This window comes from Diabrotica virgifera, chromosome 7 (genome assembly GCF_917563875.1).
Source record: "Diabrotica virgifera virgifera chromosome 7, PGI_DIABVI_V3a".
Taxonomy (NCBI): Eukaryota; Metazoa; Arthropoda; class Insecta; order Coleoptera; family Chrysomelidae; genus Diabrotica; species Diabrotica virgifera.
This window is the reverse complement of record NC_065449.1, coordinates 190,238,872-190,260,110: the sequence shown is the minus strand read 5'-3', so window position 1 is coordinate 190,260,110 and position 21,239 is coordinate 190,238,872. Positions and strand designations below refer to the sequence as shown.

Sequence of the window (21,239 nt, the reverse complement as noted above, 5' to 3'; positions counted from 1 at the left end):
ATCCACGTAAACACCGTATAACTCACACAGAGTAAGGATGTGCCTCTATAGTGTTTGTAGCTTAGTTTGTCTCCCTTCTTGTGGATTGGGCATATAATTGCTTTTATCCAGTCTCCTGGAATTTCTTCTGTACTCCACACTTCTGTTATTAATTTATGGAATCTATCTATCAAATCATTACACTAGCCAAAGATAGGGAAGAGTCGAAGTGAGCAGATTATAGAAAGGGGAGAAAGGGAAAGCAAAACCAAAAAAATACCTTAACTACAATCGATCCATTAACGAAAAATACTGCAACTAAACCATAGATGGCTGAAGTCCTCAAAATGAAGGATAAAAGAAGAAGAAACGAAATAAAATACCGGGAAAATTATTGAGGGAAACAAAGAAGCAAAGGACATCGTGAAAGTCTGTTTAAAACAGTTTTTTAAATTTTTTTGATACTAGAACATTCAGTAAAGCCCAGCACTTTTAATGCCAATATTTAATAAAAATTTTGTAATCAATATTCTCACTTTGTTAGCTAGCTGCAATCAGAAATAGATAGGCAATTTTTGATATTTTAATATTATAGATACCTATTATCTATTTTTTACATATTAACAGTAACAGTTAAAGCAGGTATATCTGCCATATACAGGGTGATTGATTAGTAGGGTAAACCTCAATAGCTCCGCTATAGTAATAGATAGCAATAAAAGTTAATAACAAAAATTTTAGCCACCTTTGAGCTTCACATTACAAAATTAGTTAGAATGTTACAGGGTGTTCGATAACACAGTGGCAGACCTAATTTATGTTTTTTTTTTTAAATGGAGCACCCTATATTTTATTTTATATTCGAAATCCTGTTAACTTCTCCATCACGAAAATATAAAGGTTTGTAATGTTATACAGGGTATTTACAAAGTTATAACTAATTTTGTATGAAAATCGTAACAAGTTCAACTCCCTGTATAAATAAAAATAAGCACAAGAGCAATGGTTTATTAATGCCATATTTTTTATTTATTGTCAAAATTTTAAAGAATTATTGATATTGCTAATTTTTTTTTATATCAAATACAGAGTGAGTCAAAACGTAAGTACATTATTTTCTCAGTAATGTTAAATGGAACACCCTGTATTTTATATCATTATTGAAAAGTAACATTAACGTACTTTAATTTTTATATAACATTCCCTATGCCCAAATTTATTAGTTTTCGAGATATTTTCATTTTTCAGAGCAAATTATTTTAGGTGTTTAAATTTATCTAAATTTTAAGTAAGCCATAACTGAATTGACAATTGAAGATTACCGATTATCAATCCGGCAATCAATGTAACACTGTAGCAAATAAAGAAATAAAAATAATTTATTAGTAATACATTTTACAAACAAAAACACAACCACTATATGCAACATTTTTGAAACAATTAAAAACTATCTTTTTATGTAAATGCAACAAATAAACAAAGAAAATTAGTAATAAGTTTTACAAAAAAACACACAAACACAAAATACAATATTTTGTGAAGACAATTAAACACTACTTTTGTATGTAAATGTAACAATGTAACAAATAAAGAACGAAACATAATTTATCAGTAATACATTTTGCAAAAAAACATGTTTGAAAAAATTAGAAGCTACTTTTAATAAAATATTTTTAATATTTAATTACATAAGGTGTTCAAAATTATCTCCTAACACATTTATGTACGCCTAAAAACGATCATTGAATGAGCTACTTACTCTACGGAGCATTTGTAAATTAACACATCGAAATACACTTTGTATTCTATTTTTCATCTCATCCCTTGTTGTTGGAGGTATTTTATAAACTTCATTATCAACGTAACCCCAAAAAAATCAGTCCAGTTGATTAAATTCTGGTGATTTGGGTAGCCACGCTACTGGTACATTGAAAAATGAAAATATCTCGAAAACTAATAAATTTAGACATAGGGAATGTTATATAAAAATTAAAGTACGTTAATGTTACTTTTCAATAATGATATAAAATACAGGGTGTTCCATTTAACATTACTGAGAAAATAATGTACTTGCGTTTTGACTCACCCTGTATTTGATATAAAGAAAATTAGTAATATCGACCATTCTTGAAAATTTTGACAATACATACGTCAAAAAATATGGCATTAATAAACCATTGTTGTTTTGCTTATTTTTATTTATACAGGGACTTGAACTTTTTACGATTTTCATATAAAATTGGTTATAACTTTGTAAATACCCTGTATAACATAACAAACCTTTATATTTTTGTGGTGGAGAAGTTAACACCATTTCGAATTTAAAATAAAGAATAGGGTGTTCTATTTAAAAAAACATAAGTTTGGTCTGCCACTGTATTATCGAACACCCTGTAACATTCTAACTAATTTTGTAATGTGAAGCTCAAAGATGGCTAAAATTTTTGTTATTAACTTTTATTGCTATCTGTTACTATAGCGGAGCTATTGAGCTTTACCCTACTAATCAATCACCCTGTATAACCACATATTTATTTTGCTGATTTTTTAAGAAAAGATTCAATTATACTTACGTAACTATGACGTTTCTGTACGAATTTTAAGAAAGATGTCATATCTGGTCGCCCAAAATGATTAACAGCTTTCAATCCCGTGAAAATGGACGTTTTCGAAAGTCTTTGGAAGTGGTTTTCACATATGTACAACATTGTTGTTCTTAGATCGAACTTGTGGAAAAATTGTGTAATAAAAATATGAATTTCGAGAACATTGGTAACGTCTTTCTTTTCTACATCTCTTAATACATCTATGAACCATTCAAAGTGTTTATGAGAAGGACATATCCAAAGAAAATATACCTAAAATAGATAAAAAAAAATTAGTCAGGGTTATAAAAAATCTTGAATCAATTATTATTGTATATATCCTTCTTCTGCTTCATCGGCTTTTTCCCATTTTGAGTTCACCGTTTTCATCCTCCACAGCATTATATTCTCCCAGTCACGTTCTCGAAGGTCTCTATCTCATAGTATTTTCTATTGAGGAATTGAGCATTCTACTTCCATTCTGTTCCATATTTCCTCTCTGTTCTTATTCTATCCTCTCTGGTTATTTGTAAAGACACCTTTTCGTAAAGTCCAATTCAACTGCGCTTATTTTATTTCGTATTGTTGTTGTCATTGGCCATACTTCCACTCCATATAGAGTACCTGATATTCAGCACTATTTTCTGAAAGATCCTTTTTTAGTCGCTTTGGTTAGGGTGTTGTTCCTCCATGGAGTGACTTTGAGGCTTGTTTTCTCCGTGCTATTTTCATTTCTATATCTTTCATACAAGTACCATTTCGGCTTATCGTTGACCCTTAATACTTAAAAGTCTTAAAACTCTTAATAGTATGTTCTAAACCTAAGTTTAAATCTGAAACCTCGTATCCAATACATAGTATTCGGTTACACACACATTTACCTTGAGTCCTCATAGCTCATACTCTTCGTTTAATTTCCATATCCTATATGGCATGTCATCCTTGTCTTGTCCAAAAATGACTTGGTCATCGGAGAAAAGTAGTGAATATAATAATATTCTCTTGTACTGGTATACCCATTGTTCCGCATTTTCTATTTTCAAAGCCTGATCTATGTATATATTAAAAAATATAGATGATAGATCACATGTCTGTTTGAGTTCTTTTGTTGCGATGATTGTTTTTGTTATTTAAGTGTCTAATTTTATTTGCCCCTGTGTATCTTTATACAGTCTTTGTGTTATATTCACCTATTTCTTTCAGACTTCTCTAACTTACATTATTCTCATTGGTTCCCACAGATATTTCCTGGACGCGGTATTGTATGCTTTCTCCAAGTCAACAAAGGTGATACGTGTTTCAATATTTTTCTCATTTTTTTTCTATCACTTGTCTCATGATGACTATCTAGATGAAGATGAATATCAAATATCTAGCAAATCTGATCTGGCTTTTCGGAATCCGGCTTGTTCTTCGCCGCAATGGTTCATGTGCTGTTCTTTTTTTCTTGTATTTTTTTTATTATCCCGGTTATTTACAGCGTTCTTCGCCTTCCGGTTCCCAGTTTCCTGCTTCGTCGGTCGTTCCATTCGCCAGGGTGAAGATTCCTTTCCGACATTGCCTTCTGAACAGCGGCGGATCCAGCATCGTTAAGAGGGGGGGCCGATTGGCTAAAATGAAAATCGGATCGAAGAACTGAAAAATACCTGTTCAGTAATTTTTAAAAATCTATCGAATGACACCAAATACGACCCCCTACTCCAACCCCTGGAGGTGGGGTGGTGTTCAATTTAAAATCGTAAATGGAAACCCCCAGTTTTTATTGCAAATTTGGATTCCTTACGTAAAAGTAAGAAACTTTTATTCGAGACATTTTTTCTATTCTATAGAAATAGAATAATATAGAAATAGTCTGTCTCGAGAAATACACTTCCAAATGAAAAACTAAAAAACACGTGTTTAATATTTTTCAAAAACCTATCGAATGACACCGTGTCGTGTTTGGTGGCATTCGATAGGATTTTGAAAAATATTCAACTTGTGTTTTTTGATTTTTCATTTGAGAGTGTGTTTCTATAGATATTAAACAATTTCTATAAATTACCTATAGTATCACGATAAATCGTTTTTCCGATTATAACGCCATCTATCATCTATCCAGAATTCGAAAAAATGTCTCGAATAAAATTTGCTTACTTTTACGTAAGAAATCCAAATATGCAATTAAAACTGGGGGTCTCCATTAAATATTTTAAAGTTACCCCCATCCCACTTCCAGGGGGTCGAGTAGGGGGTCGTGTTTGGTATCATTTGATAGATTTTTAAAAATTATTAAACACATATTTTTCATTTTTTCGATCCGATGTTCATTTCGCGAAATATTCAACGGTTCCGCTACTTTTGGGTTGGGACACCCGATATATAAAGTTAATGAAATAAAAATAAATATATGTAGTGAATTATCACTAGTAATACCACTAGAGGTCAAATTATTTCCGGAAATTTTTTTGAGATCATGAATATTTTGAAAATTTCCCGAGTCGCAGACGAGGGAAATTTTCTAAAAATATTCATGATCAAAAAAAAATTTCCGGATATTAATTTGACTTCGCGTGGTATTCGGTAAGAAAATTCCACACCAAATTTGCATTTGAAAATCCAAAGCTGCATGAACAGATTAATAGCGCGCCATAGCTTTGTCAGCAATTATTTAGGCTTTCAAATTCGTAATTTCTACTCATTGTAGTTGCATGGGAATACCATTTCAAGATAGAAAATAGTATATTCTTCAATTTTACATAAGTTTTGAGTAACTACAAGTGATAGAAAATGAATCAAAACTAAATTATGTAAACAAATAAAAACCAGTCTGTCAAAAATGTTCTGTTATTGTAAACGTCAAAAAATTTCCACTTCGCTGTTGGGTACCCCACGAGCAAAATATTTCCGATAAAATACCTCCGTTGCCATGGTGATCTGTCAAAATAACGTATTTTGATTGGTTCAAAATTACAGGTGTGGAATTTTCATTACAATTTAAAAAACCTACAAAATGAGACTTTATAAGTTAACAACTTACAGTAGTTTCGGAAATGTAATAATGAATTAACCGAATGTAATTTTCAAAAAATCAAAATATGTACTGTACTTTTTTCAAGGCAAAAAAATTAATGTCGAAATAGTTTTAATTTTATTTCGTAATGGGAAAGTTCATCATCGGACACCTCATTTAAAATCGTTTGAAATACTGATCACAAAGATGTATAATACGTACATGGGCAAAATTTTGGTTAAATGCTTTTTAAACGCATTAATTTTTTTTTCGAATCCTGAGAAAACTAATACGAGAATCTTTGAAAAATTTAAACGCAGAATAAAATATTACATTATTACCGAGGGCCGAAAGTCCATTTGAATAAACAAAAAGTTTCTTTTGAATTATATATTTGAAATTAACACGCTGACGGACAGAACGTCTATAGACGTCTAATTTCCATTGATGTAATGTGACACGTCTATAGACGTTGCATTTTCCCCTATTGTATACATTGCAAAATACATGTAGTGTCACAACACTTGCTTATACATTTAACATGTCCGTCAACTTGTTAAAAAGTATACTCAATGTTCTCTTTTTTTTCACCCCTGCAACTTATTAAAATAAACATTATAGAAGATTTCAGGGACTTTCTACTCTCGGTAATAATGTAATCTTGCATTTTGCGTTTAAATTTTTCAAAAATACTTATTAGTTTTCTCAGGATTATAAAAAAATGAATGCATTTAAAAAGCATTGGACCGACATTTTGCACAAGTATTGCCTATACATTTTTGTAATCAGTATCTCAAATGCTTTTAAATGAGGTGTCATATGATGTACTCTCCCATATGAAGTTTAAAATTTAATTTATTAGCATAATAGTCTGGGCTGATTATCGGAGAATAGGCCATTTTTGGGAAAAGTTATTTACCAGCAATTTTATTGCTGGAATCGAATCTTATGATTGTATATATTAATAATATAGGTATGCAAAGTCCGCAGATAGTGTGCTACTTTTTTTATAAACAAAATGGCGCCCGAAAATCGTGTTTTCTTCAATTTTTGCTCTATAACTTCAAATATTTTAAGTTTACACCAAAAACATCCAAATAAAAATTCACCGCAATTAAATTCTGCATAGAGACGTGTTTTCCCCGATTCACTTCGAAGAAAACTTTCCCAGGAAAAAGCGGGTTTTTCCAACAAAATCTTTAATTTTCAACTAAAATTTTAGATAAGTAATTGTTAATAGATAATTAAGTAACTTGGTAATGTAAAGCTCTTTTCGTATGGATTATAATTCCAGAAGCCGATGGAAATTGAATGAACAGTTTAGCAACAATTGAATTGTTAATTTAAAATTTACGGTCGCTATAATAACGACAATAATTATGATGCATAAGAATAGCTATGATTTTTTCATAAAAAGACACTATACCTAGCTAATGTACTTTACAGAAATGAAATTGGACTATTTAAGCGGCCTCAGGAATATTTTAAAATCATAAAGAATTTTTTGGCTTATAAACAAATAGAATATCTCGGGAAACATTAAATTAAATTAAATTGTAAAAGCAATATTCGAAAAACAGCGGCAGGACGCTTCTTTCAAAAGAGAAAACGTTTAATTATGATGAGTAGTTCCTGAGATACAACCGGTCAAAGTTGACCGGAATTTACGGGAAAGATATAAACAATAGGATCATAGTTTTCAAACAATCGCCTTTTTATTTTTGTCCGCTTTCTCCACACCAATTTTCATATCCTTAAAGTACTCATAACATATATTATTATAATAAAAAAATCGGTATACGTTAAAAAAATTCATTTTCTCGGCTTCCCATGTAGTCCATTCTTTAACGGTAAAATATTGCAAAACCTCTAAATTTTAAAGAACGGCTTGGATTGACATGAAATTTGGCATACACACAGCTAACAAGTCAAAGAAAAAAAATGTTATTGTGCCGATATGTGCTTTTGCCCTGGGGGTGGTTTTCACCCCCTCTTGGGGGTTAAAAAATATTCGTCCAAAGAAAGTCAGGAAATGGGTAAACTGGCTAATTTTAAGTAACTTTTGTTCTATAGAGTTTTTTCACTAAGTCAATACTTTTCGAGTTATTTGGCAGTGAATATGTTAATTTTTTCAACAAAATAACCACGCATTTAGACGGTTTTTCCCAAATAACTTAAATAGTAAGTATTTTGTCGAAAAAGCATTCTTAGCAAAAATATAGCCTATAAGAAATTTAAAAAAATGGTGTATATATCACGTCTTTTTGTTTAGTAGAAGCAGAGTTATAGCTAATGAAAAATAGGTTCATATTCGTCAAATTCCAAATGGAATACTTTAACGTGAAATAACCAAAAATGAAGCACATTTCCAGGAAACTCATTACAACTTATTTAAAGTGTTTAAAAAAAGCTTCATTTTTGTTTTATAAAAAAAATTTCTAGCATCAAAATTAAACAAGTTACGCTCAAAATAAAGTTAGTCCCTTTTGGTTTTGGTAAAAAAATCGAGAAAATCACCCCCTAATTAGTATCTTAAATGAACTTAATCGTAACGACTTCACATGTTTCTTGACTCGTGTATATATTGTTTATATGATCTGTAAGTTTCATCGGTTCAAAGTCCATATTATTGAAAGGGCTGTAGTTAAAAGGGGTTGAACGAGTCACTGATCACGAATGTATGCAAATTTAGAAACACCAAATCTTGATCAATTTTTGGCTAACAGAAAAACAAAAAATACATGATATTCAGAAAAGCAAATCTGACTTTTTTGTTTTTCGAGATTTTTGGTATCTCTTCGAGATTTTTGGTATTTAAGTTGCTAATTAGGGGGGTGGTCTTCCCGATTTTTTTTTGCAAAAACAAAAGGGACCAACTTTTTTTTTAAGCGTAACTTACTTAAATTTAATGCTAAAAACTTTTTGTAAAAACAGAAATAAAGCTTTTTTTAAACACTTTAAAAAAGTTATAATTGATTTTCCCCAAAAAGTGCTTAATTTTTTGGATATTTCACGTCGAAATATTCTATTTGAAATTTGGTGAATATGAATCTATTTTTCATTGGCTATAAGTCTGGTTCTAGGAGATACAGAGACCTAACGCGTACACCATTATTTTTACTTTTTTATAGGCTATATTTTTGCTAAGAACGTTTTTTTCGACAAAATACTTACTTTTTAAGTTATTTGCGAAAAACCATCTAAAAATGTGGTTATTTTGTTGAAAAATGAACATATTCACTCGCAAATAACTCGAAAAGTGTTGACTTGGCGAAAAAGCTCTATAGAACAAAAGTTACTTAAAATTAGTCAGTTTACCCATTTCCGGACTTGTTTTGGACATATATTTTTTCAACCCCAAGAGGGGGTGAAAGTCACCCCCAGGGCAAAAGCACACATCGGCACAATATGACTTTTTTTCTTTGATATGTAAGCTATGCGTATGCCAAATTTCATGTCAATCCAAGCGGTTCTTTAAAATTTAGAGCAAAAACCGTGAAAGAATGGACTAATGGAGCAATTTCCTTCATTCTTTTTTTGTTCCTAAGTAACTCGAGTAGAGCCATCGAACTAACGCATTATTAAATGTCAGACTTGCTTTTGTTTTGTTATAATAATTTAATTTATTTATTATAACACAAAATTTTAATTTGTTTAAATAAAAATTGTTTAAATAGTTATACAGCTTTCAAATGAGAATATTTATGTTTTTAGCTTTAAAAGGTACACTTGTAGTAAGTTTATCTAAAAAAAAAGCCTACAACTGGAAAAAATATGTAGTTTTCTGTTCTTATAAATAATGTAATCTATTATAACAAAACAAAAGCAAGTTTGACATTTAATAATGCGTTAGTTCGATGGCTCTACTCGAGTTATTAGGGAACAAAAAAATAATGAAGGAAATTGCTCCATGGGAAGCCGAGAAAATGCATTTTTTTTAACGTATACCGATTTTGAACTTTGAGGGTTATATTTTCTCCAACCTAATTTTTGATTGGAATTTTGCTATTTTTGGCAATTTTCACACGTATTATCGATAGTTTTTATTATAATAATATATGTTATGAGTTTTTTAAAGATATGAAAATTGGTGTGGAGAAAGAGGACAAAAATAAAAAGGTGATGGTTTGAAAATTATGATCCTATTGTTTATATCTTTGCCGTAAATTCCGGTCAATTTTCACCGGTTCTATCTCAGGAACCACTCGTCATAATTCAACGTTTTTTCTTTTAAAAGAAGCGTCCTGGCGCTGTTTTTCGAATACCGTTTTCACAATTTAATTTTGTTTAATATTTCTCGAGATATTCTATTTGTTTATAAGCCAAAAAATTGTTTATAATTTTAAAATATTCCTGAGGCCGCTTTAATAGTCAAATTTCAATTCTGTAAAGGACATTAGATAGGTAAGTGTCTTTTTATGAAAAAATCATAGTTATTCTTATGCATCATAATTATTGTCGTTATTATAGCGACCGTAAATTTTTAATTAACAATTCAATTGTTGCTAAACTGTTCATTCAATTTCCATTGGCTTCTGGAATTATAATCCATATAAAAAGGGCTTTTATATTACCAAGTTATTTAGTTATTGATTAACAATTACTTATCTAAAGTTTTAGTTGAAAATTAAAGATTTTGTTGGAAAAACCCGCTTTTTCCGGGGAAAGTTTTCGTCGAAGTGAATCGAGGAAAACACGTCTTTATGCAGAATTTAATTGCGGAGAATTTTTATTTGAGTGTTTTTGGTGTAAAGTTAAAATCTTTGGAGTTATATAGCAAAAATTGAAAAAAACACGATTTTCGGGCGCCATTTTGTTTATAAAAAAAGTAGCACACTATCTGCGGACTTTGCATACCTATATTATTAATACATACAATAATAAGATTCGATTCCAGCAATAAAATTGCTGGTAAATAACTTTTCCTTGTATTTTGCTAATTAGCCCAGAGTATAATTATATATGTGGATGATTGCATCCCGCGACATAAATGACTATCTATCGTACTCGTGGAGAAATACTCACACTCACTTCTGTCAAACGTGATATAAAATAAACTTATATAATATATAAGACATATATTTCATGCATATAAGACTTATACCTTTTTTCATAAAACTCTCGAAAGTAGAATTGGTATTTACTACAACTACATCAACGTTGATTTGTATCGGACACACTGAAAAATCGCATGACTTGTTTTGAATGCTCTCAGAACTTAAATTTGATCCAAGATCAGTAGGTCTCATAGTATGATCTATCTGATAAGATGTACCTACCTTGTAAATATTATTATCATCATTACTATTAATATTATCACCCAAATTACGTTGATTTAAAAAAAAAATAATCAGTTATAATATTGCGACATTTGAATTTTTTACTTTTTAAGTTCTCGGTAGAAGCTTCTGGTTCCTTTCGTTTATTTGACATCTTATAACTCTTCGTAAATCACAAACTATATTAAAAAAAAAGAAGAATAAACTCAAAATACTATTAATCACGCTAACAATTTACAAACTAAGATCTGTACGAATCAGTATTAGAGATGTTACGTGCATCCATACCCAAAATACACTAATTACTAATAATAATAATAATTAATAAGGGCAAGGGTGTTCTTTTTTCGTGGTCAGATATCGGCGTGTGAACATATTTATATTTTCGGCGAATTAATATAGTTTTTGCTAGGCGCGCAATTTTCGAGAGATTTTGGGCGAATCTGTTATCTGCAAACGATTTTATAATTATACGTGGAGATGCGTAAGTATGTGTTCACAGTATATAGGATTACATATTTTTTTAAATATGCTTATTGTGATTATTTTTAATTCTTAATTTATAAGGATTATAAATTACTCATTTCCAAATACACTGGCGTCACTGGCCCGTTTTAGCTAAGTTCCATACTAATAAAATATAATATAGTATTTTTACTACAAAAACGTTATTACGTAGGTCAAAATTTTTGACGTAAGACAACTGTCAAAACATTAGAATGTGACTTTTCATTATTGCCGTATTTATAATAAACATAGCAATAATGAAAAGTCACATTCTAATGTTTTGACAGTTCTCTTACGTCAAAAATTTTGACCTACGTAATAACGTTTTTGTAGTAAAAATACTATATGTAGTTTTTTTTATATGTAATTCATAATTCATATAATATTGTAATTTTAAAACATGTATAATTATCCATTTGAAACAATAAATGAATGTTTTTGTAATCTTTATATTATAATTTAAAAAAATCACTTGGGTTGAGAGGGGGGGCCGATCGCGGCCATCGCCCCCCCCCCTGGATCCGCCACTGCTTCTGAATGCCGCCTAGCCATGATTGTTTCGGCCTTCCTCTCTTCCTTCTTTCCCTTGGCGTCCATTTTAGAATTTGTTTTGGCAGTCTGTCGTCGTCCATTCTTTCTACATGGCCATACCAGATCAGTTGTCTCCTTTGAATTTCGTCTATGATGGTTGACTTGACCCCCATTATATTTCTGATTTGGTCATTTTGTTATAACCTTGGTAACCTTTTTTTTTGTTATAACCGTTATAACCTGGTCATAACCTTGATTTTCTAGCCGATCTTCTCCAGAAATCCATTTCCAATGCAAGTAGGCGTCGTTCCAGGGATTTAGTAAGTTGCCATGTTTCGCATCCATAGAGCACTATACTTTTAAAGATGGAGTTAAAGATAAGATGTTTTCTTTGACTAGATAGTTCTTTTGACCACAGCATCGGGTTTAGACATCCAATCACCCTTTTTCCTTTTACAATCCTTTGCTCTATCTCTTTTTCGGTGCGCCCACTCTTGTTGATTGTTGTTCCCAAATATACATATTCCTCACAGTTCTTGATTGTTTCTTGTTCGTTAACTATTAGATCTTCTACTTCAGTCCCGATGCATAAGTATTGCGTTTTGTTTCTATTTACAGAAAGGCTCCATCAGGGCGTAACAGAGGGCCCCGCAGCATGAAGCTTGCGGGGGGCCCCAATCGCTTAAGGGCCCCATCTTGTCATCTGATATTATGTAAAAATATGTTATTGTTATATTATTTTACGTTGTCTGTTTAAATTTAAAAACGTAAAAATTTCTAACTAGACGTATTTGCCAAGTGAATCATCTCATAATATCTAGAAACTTAATCCCTTCCGGCCTACCGAAATTTTATGGCAGCGACAATAAACTATATCATGCTTTGTACGTGACTATTAAAAGATATTAGAATTGCAATTTGCCGAATTTAAGAACAATATTTTTAAATCTAAAAATGGGTTTTCTTTCTCTCTGTTCTTTACCTACTTTTAGTATTTGGATACAATATTATCGCCAGTAATTTCATATTGGTTGTTTGCATTGAATGTTATTTACCTAAGTTTATGTTGTTTTACGGTTATAGTTGCATCAGTTTGGTACGCATTTATTTAACAATTATTGACGACTTTTCTTGTGTAATCATTGGACAATCTCTCAACCGATAAACGGTAAGATAAAGAAATTATAACACTTACGCTTTAGGGGAGTCAATGTAGAAAAACTTGCATTGTTTCGGTTTCGTAAAAAATCAAACAAGCTTATATTTTTCTAAAACATTTTTTGTTAGCTTATATATATCTTATCTTAAAGTAAAAAGTTCTACTCACAGATGCCTCTAATTGTTTATTAATTCTTTAAACAATACAACTGTTTTATATTAAATAATTTTAAAAGATATCGGTGAATTCATCATTTTACTTTGTTCAAAAATGTTTCTATTTGCTTTTTGATTATGCTGAATGCGAATATGACATTAAAACAGGGCCATAAGTACGATGTTGGGGTCCCCGGGGCAAACGTGATCTGGGGGCCCCCTACCGGAGGGTCTGGGGTTAATCACCCAGCAGAAGGAGTCCGGGAAAATTGATATTTAACCACTTAAAAAAACTCATTTTAATGTACTCCATGACTGAAGTTTCCTGTACCTACCTACATATTGCAATTTTAGTTGACCAACACAAAAAAAATTTGAAATCACATTATTTTAAGCTAAATATTTAGCAAATATTTACCATCAATATAACATCTTTTCTGTTTTCATAAAAAATATACTACATATAATGTTACTTACATTCTTCGGCTATAATGTAGGTTTTTAATCGCGTTATATTATTGACTATAGGCAGTATAACGCGATTACAATCGCGGGGCCCCCTTCGCCGGAGGCCCGGAGGCACTGCCCCGGTTGCCCTAATGGTAGTTACGGCCCTGTCAGACATTACAATTTGAAACTTCAAAATAAATTTTTTTGAGCACTTATACAGTATGTCTGCGTGGCTTCGATCCATATGGGAAGCATTTTTATTATCAATTTTACGAAAAAAGTTGTTCTTCATGAAATGCTCTGTCTGAATGGTCTTAAATCTGAGATACAAAATAAGCCAGATAAACCATCAGATATCAAAGCTTATCAATTTTATACGAGGTAAGTCAAAAAATAGGAATTTAACTCAAGGATAAAGTACTTTTATATTTTTAACAATATACGATTTTAATTTTAATATGTAATTACATCCTTGTAAATAAAAAATTAATTTTTCCAAATATTTTTCAAATTACCGATAACCAACATCATTTTATTACAATTATAATAACTATTTTATTATTAATTTTTTAATTTTACGAAAAAATTCTTTATAAAATTCTTATCAGATTCTTTATCAAAAGCTCTGCATTATCTAAAAACGAAAATTCAATCGTAATATATCACATTTTACCAACTTTATACGAGGTATGTCGAAAAATATAAATTTTTCTCTAAGAGTTAAGTACCTTTATAGTTCACAATATTTCAACTGGAATTATATAATTCTTATAATTGCATATTTAAACATAGTTTTTAATTGCGAACAACTTTTTATAATAAAATTTTTCAATATTGTAAAATATAAAGGTAGTATAGGTACTATTGAGCGAAATTAATATTTTTTGATATACCTCGTATAAAATCAATAAAATTTAATATCTGATTATTGCAACTTAGGTTTTATACCATGCAGAGCATTTTATGAAGAATAACTTTTTTTCGTAATATAGATATGTAATAAAAAAGTTTCCCATAGGTTCCAAGCTACGCAAACACACTGTATAAGAAATCAAGAAATAATTGTTTTAACATTTACTATTTTTAAAGCTGGTTATTAAATGTATTGTAGGTAAGTTGTACAGAAAACAACAAAAGAAGTTGTTTATTTCAGTTTCAAAGTAAAATAATTACATTTTAAAGATTACACCTTAGGCTTTAAAAAAACACCAATACAATTTTAATATAGGCGTTTACATTTAAGTAATATCCAGTTAAAAGTGGTAGTTATTCTGTAAAACTACGAAGTTTTCAAAAATGACATTTTTTGAGACGTTGTATTATTTGAATAAAAGTTTTGATATATATTTTTTAATAAAACATGGTTTAGTACGATGTTTAAAAAATAATTTGTGTAAGTTTCAGTTTTATATAGGTAAAATTGTATTAGTATTACCACATTTTACACCCACACTGTACTTATGCACATAATTTTTTTTCTTTGTGATATAATTATAAGATATCGTTAACGTTCTTCTTTCATTGCCAATTTGTAAAATTTAATAAAATTTTTGTTTTTCCCATTTTAGGGCGGATCACGCTGCCCTCTTGCACCCCGGGTCGGAATGGGTTTGTATACCAATAAAGATGAGAAATGTAAGTTGTTATGATCAGTGAATGATAACGCTAACCCAATTAACCCAAGCCTTTTTGTTAAATAAGTCGTATTTAATAATTGTTTAACGCGGGAGCAGTCGCGCTCACTTCTGTCACGTAAGCAGTCGCGCGTAGAACAAAATCTAACAATACGAATTTAAAACAAATTTCAATTTCATAATATTTTTGTTTGCTTGTTATGTTAAAAATATCTATTTCTAACAATTTTAAAACTAATTGGTTCCCACCCAAGCCATAAATTCCACAAAAAAAAATAAAAATGAAATTAAAAAAAAAATAAAAAACCTACGCATTACTACAATCTTCTTCGAGGCACTTACAAGTGGAAAGTTATGTTGCAAAATTTTTCATTAAATTATCACGGAAAATGATAAAAAGTTGGATTTTTTCTAACGGCGCGACTGCTCCCGGGTTAAAAGGGGCCCCGTTTTAAATTCTGCGGGGGGGCCCGACGGAGTTTGTTACGCCACTGGGCTCCACTCTTCATATGTTTGAAATAACCGTCTTGTCATGAATTCTAAATCTTCCTTATCCGCTGCTACTACGACTTGGTCGTCCGCGAAATGTACAGTATACAATGTTGTATCATCGTCAAGTTGAATTCCCATCCCTGAACAAGATCTTCTCCAGTGTTTTGGTGCTTCATTTAAGTAGATCTTAAATAGTACTGGGGAGAGGCAGCATCCTTGTCGTAATCCTTTTGTTACTGGAAATTCTTCTGATAAGGTGTTGTTTAGTTTGATTTTTGATGTGGCTTTATTGTATAGTTGTTTGACCACGGCGATGATCGTATTATTTAAGGATTTTTGTTTAAGAGATTGCCACAGCTTTCTCATAGGAATCGTGTTATATGCTTTTGTGAGATCCACAAATAAAAGATGTATTTCCTGGTTTCTTGCAACTTTCTTTTCATTAAGTTGTGTTAGGGTAAATATGTGGTATACGCAAGATCTTCCAGCTGTAAAACCTGCTTGCTGTTCAATTTCATGAGGAATATACATTTCTTGTATACCTGTGGAAAGGATTCTTGCTATTAGAAACATTACAATGATCCCTGATCCCTCTATGGTTATTTGTTGACCTTTTGTCACCTTTTTTGAAAATGGAGGACATTTTTATGATATATTCTACTCCAGCCCTGCTTCAATTTTATTGAACAATACTTATATAAAGGATATGATACCTATTTGCGCCTCCATATTTCAACAGTTCCATTTTTATGTACCTTGATCCTGGTGCTTTGTTATTTTTGACTTTCTTTAGTGCTTTAGTTCTTTCCTGCTTTAATATTTGTATATATCCTTCAAAGCGTAATAATTATGTGTGAGGAAGTAGTCTTCAAAGAGTGAAGAATGCAGTGCTTCTTCACTCTTTCCGCCTCCATTTTTTTATTGTCTTTCTCAGCTACTTTTATTAAAGTTACCTTTGTTCTTTGATAACACAATCCTTTCTCTCTCTTTCTCTACTTCTCTATTTGCTCTATAAGCTAAGTAAAAATACGTACCTTTTTACACGCTACGCCAGAGTATCTGTTGGTAGACGTTCCAAATACTAGATCGTTAAGAATAGATGCATACGGAGTAACTCCAATACCACCTCCGACCATAACAGCCACTTCAAATTTATACCAGTCTTGATTCCCTCCTCCAAACGGGCCTTCGAGTAAAATTTTTGGTTGATCTTCGGGGTTATAGTTACAAGGATCGAAATAGTTTCTAAGTTTCCATGTCCAAGGTCCTAGAAATTTAATAAATGAATAAAAATAAACGAGTAAAACCTGTTTAATGTCAAGCAACCAGATGAGTTCATTTCAAATGCAACTTTTCAAATATTTGTTTTTAAAAGTATTTCTCCATTCTCTCATTACGTTTTACACAATACATTACTGATGTTTAACCATGTTGCGTTTGTCCCCTATACATCATATCTTTTATAACTTCCCTTGTTCTATCCATTTAAGGAATAGTTTTTACCTTGTAATTTTGTACATAAGTTAAAAATCTAAAACTGTGCTAAACTATTTTGCTTATCTAAATGTAGCATCAGCAAATAATTTCCATAAAGGCAAACGTATAGATGAACTGTATCATACACACGATTCTCATATACCTTGACCATATAATAATATACTCTGTGTACCAGCTTGCCGGTATGGGCGATTGTTTATTGAGTGTTTAAAAACAGTTTTATTTTTTGTGATCAAAAGTATCTTTGGCAGTAGTGTTGTTTGGTGATAGTATGCAGTCTATGAAATAGTACGACGTAATCAAATATTTGCTGGCAAGTTACTATTTAGAGCTCTGATTTGTAGTATGCCGGTAAAAAGTGTTTTTCTTCAAACGTCAAATAATGATGACATTACTTATCTAACTTGATCCTGTCAAAGTTTGATGTCTCCACCGGCAGCAGTTTTTTTTCCCATTTCTTTACGGCGGATGGAAAAATGTTGTCATGGCAACAATATGAAACATGTCACAAAGCAACAATACAAATGTCATTAACAACAATTAAACATCATTTTTATTTATAGTAATATTAAAAGTACAATTAGTTAATGAGGCATTTTCAAAATTGAAACCGTGCAAAAATGTTCCCGACTCTTGATACGCATTGGTAATTGTTGATGATACTGATGGTCGAGCACAACTTTCAGCAATCATTCCGACGACTTAATTATTTTAATTTCTAACATCTAGATGACTTTGATAGTTGTCACAGTTAATTTCGAGTAAAAATAGCGTATGAATTGTACTATTTATGGTTGAAAATTGCTACGTTTGAAGAAAAAATAGTATACTTTATTCGGCAAAGAAGCGACTTTTCTTGACTTGCCCTCTATTACGCGCCTCGCTTCGTTCGGCGCGTAATATCGGGCGCGTCAAGAAAAGTCATGCTTCTCCGCCTCATAAAGTAATATACTATTTTTACATTCTATGAACTTTTTGGTCAAAGCAGGACAGACTGTAAGTTATAATATTTTTTATTCCGTTTTTCTTTTTGATGAAATAATGGAAGTTGAAATTTTCTGTGAAGACATAAGGCCAATAAATTTTTTTACAGATAATAGAAACTCAGTGTTTGAATGATAATGTGGTGAAAGATCGGACAGTGCATCTGGGTTATATTTTTTATATTGTTTTGTATGGCACTCTCGAAATTAAAAGAGACTTATTGTCTTTTTATTGTTCTATTCATTCTGTATGAAGATTATAAGAAGCAGATTTATAATTGTGCTATTAATAAATATAAACAGTAGGTATGTAACAATTTTGTATTGTTTAATTTCTCTGACAATCTTCTTTTTTCTTGACACAAAAAGTTATAATTGCCAAAACAGGTTTACTGAATAATTGACATACGAGGTAAGCGTGATTGTTTCTTGTTATTTGGCTAGATTAGGGGTGGGCAAAAGCCGGCCCGCGGGCCGGATACGGCCCTTTAGCTTACTTTATCCAGCCCGTTGAGAAATCCAACAAGCGATTTTCTTAAGAGCATAGGCGCAATGCTTTTTAAATGCATTAATTTTTTTCGAATCCTGAGAAAATAATAAGTATTTTTGAAAAATTTAAACGCTGAATGAAATATTAAATTATTGCCGAGGGCCGAAAGTCCCTGAAAACTTCTATGTTTATTTTAATAAGTCACAGGGGTGAAAAAAAAGAGAAAATTTAATGTGTTTTTTAATTTCAAATATCTCATTCAAAAGAAACTCTGTTTTTTCTAAGGGATTTTCGGCCCTCGGTAATAATGTAATCTTTCATTCTGCGTTTAAATTTTTCAAAAATATTAGTTTTATCAGGATTAGAAAAAAATGAATGCATTTAAAAAACATTGGTCCGAAATTTTGCGCCTATGCTCTTCATCTCTTTTATGTGATTTTGTTGAAATCAAGAGTATTAGTGTTCGTAGTGTTCAAAGAAATGAATCTCTATCTTCTGCTTTTCTTAAAAGATTTTCTGCATCTATGTTTAACACGGTCCAGGCGCGAATATTTTTCGGCAAGGGTATTTGTCGTCTACCAGGACTCTTTTCTTTCGATTTTACCCTATATAATCAGCTCCTGCAACAACTTACAACGTACTTATATTTCTAAGTATTTGCCCTTTGTCTTTGCTGTCTTTCTTCTTTTGAATGATTTCTCACCTTTTCGTTCGTAATATGATCGGTCCATGGTATTTTCAAAATTCTCCCAAAAAGCCACATCTCAAAAGCTTCCAGCTTTCTCATTAATTCAGCATTAACAATCCAATAAACGAGAATAGAGTGAACATACCATTTTTATTATTATCCCGGTTTTTTTATAGGGTCCTCTGCCTTCCAGTTCCCAGTTTCCAGCTTCGTTTGTCCGTCGTTGCGTTCGCCAGGGTGAAGGTTCCTTTTTGACATTACCTTCTGAATGCCACAGAGCTAGGATTGTTTCGGCCCTCCTCTCTTCTTTCCCTTGACGTCAATTTTAAAATTTGTTTTGGAAGCCTGTCGTCGTCCATTCTTTTTACATGACCATAACAGATCAGCTGAAAGAGCAGCTGTCTCCTTTGAATTTCGTCGACGATGGTTGACTTGGCATAACGTTTTACCATTCGATATCAGATTTGCAGATTGAATCTTTGGTTAATCAGAAGTTTCCTTATATTTATAAAGGCTGCTCTTGAATTTCTGAATTTCATTTTTTATCTGGATCCTTGTTATGGCTTAATATAATGGACCACATTAAAAATTTCGTAGTTTTCCTGGGAACAAATGGTTCGCATGTAAACCCACACCCAACTAATCAATTTATTATTAGTATTATCTATTATTAACAGTCAAATGTCTTTGTCCAAATTCTTTAATATGATACTTATAGTATTGTTGTCAAAAAATTTCTTGGGCAGAGAAAAACATCCACCAAAAACATTAGCGTGTGCGCAACGTACATACTGGGTATCTCCGGCCCGGGAAACATTTTGAAAATTTCATTTTGGCCCGCGCTTAAAAGTAATTGCCCACCCCTGGGCTAGATCTAGATATGCATTTTGGTTTACGAGTTTTCTTTGTCTCTCGAAAAAACTTGATTTTTTTTTATTTCTTGTTTATATTTCTGGTTTAACTCTAGTAGCCATGATCTTACAAGTTTTCTTCTTTTCAATTTTTCTTTTTTTTTATGTGCTAGTGAGAGTATCCAAAGAAATATCTCTTCTGATTCTGAGCAACGCGGCCTTGTTCATTTTGTGTGCATCAAACACAGCTCATCGTGTTTTTGTGTTACGAACGCACCAAACGAATTAATTATAACTTATCAATATTTCTAATAGATTAATTTTGCTTACCTTGAGCTTTAATATGACAGGATAAAAAGTTTTCATGGGGTGCAGATGTTAGTGTAAAAGAATGAAATTCATAGTTGAATGCCGTACATGCTAGCCTCACCCATTGTCCTGAGAGATATTTTAAATTGGGTGGTCTGTAAAATTTGATCTTGATCACATCTGAAGGTAACAATTCAGTTTCTAAGACATCCAGAGGAATATACCGCGTTCTTAAGCTCACCACCTACAAAAAATATTAAACTGTTGAAATATTACAAGAAATAATAAATAAAATTCAGAAGAAAAAACATCCTGTAGCTGGTTGTATACCATTAATCACAAAAAATAGTAAAATCCTTCATAAAAAGTATGTTTTATTTAAAAAATCCCTTATGGTAGGGGAGCAAAGTATGCTAAATGTGCAGTCACTCGAGCGCTTTGGGGACCTATTGGGTTGTGAAGAGTAGGTCCTAAAACCAAAAAAAGTTAAGTAAAGTTTTCCATTTTAGGGGGCGCTTGCCATTTTTTAATTTAATTTTCCATTTCCAACAATCGTTTTTTCCGATTATACCGCCATCTATCCATGATTCGAAAAAATGTTTCGAATAAAAGTAACTTATTTTTCCGTAAGGAATGCAAATATGCAATAAAAATGGGG

The 21,239-nt window shown here is 31.5% G+C and overlaps 1 protein-coding gene across 1 annotated transcript in view; it reads right to left on the bottom strand.

The window, feature by feature from the left end:
• Positions 1-21,239, bottom strand: part of LOC114326347 (dual oxidase) — a 276,211-nt gene that overhangs the window by 8,815 nt on the left and 246,157 nt on the right. The window contains exons 15-17 of the mRNA XM_028274683.2: positions 20,603-20,825; positions 16,798-17,030; positions 2,553-2,837 (exon numbers count right to left, since the gene is read on the bottom strand). Of these exons, the coding sequence (XP_028130484.1) occupies positions 2,553-2,837; positions 16,798-17,030; positions 20,603-20,825 (741 nt within the window). The remainder of the gene's footprint in view (positions 1-2,552; positions 2,838-16,797; positions 17,031-20,602; positions 20,826-21,239) is intronic.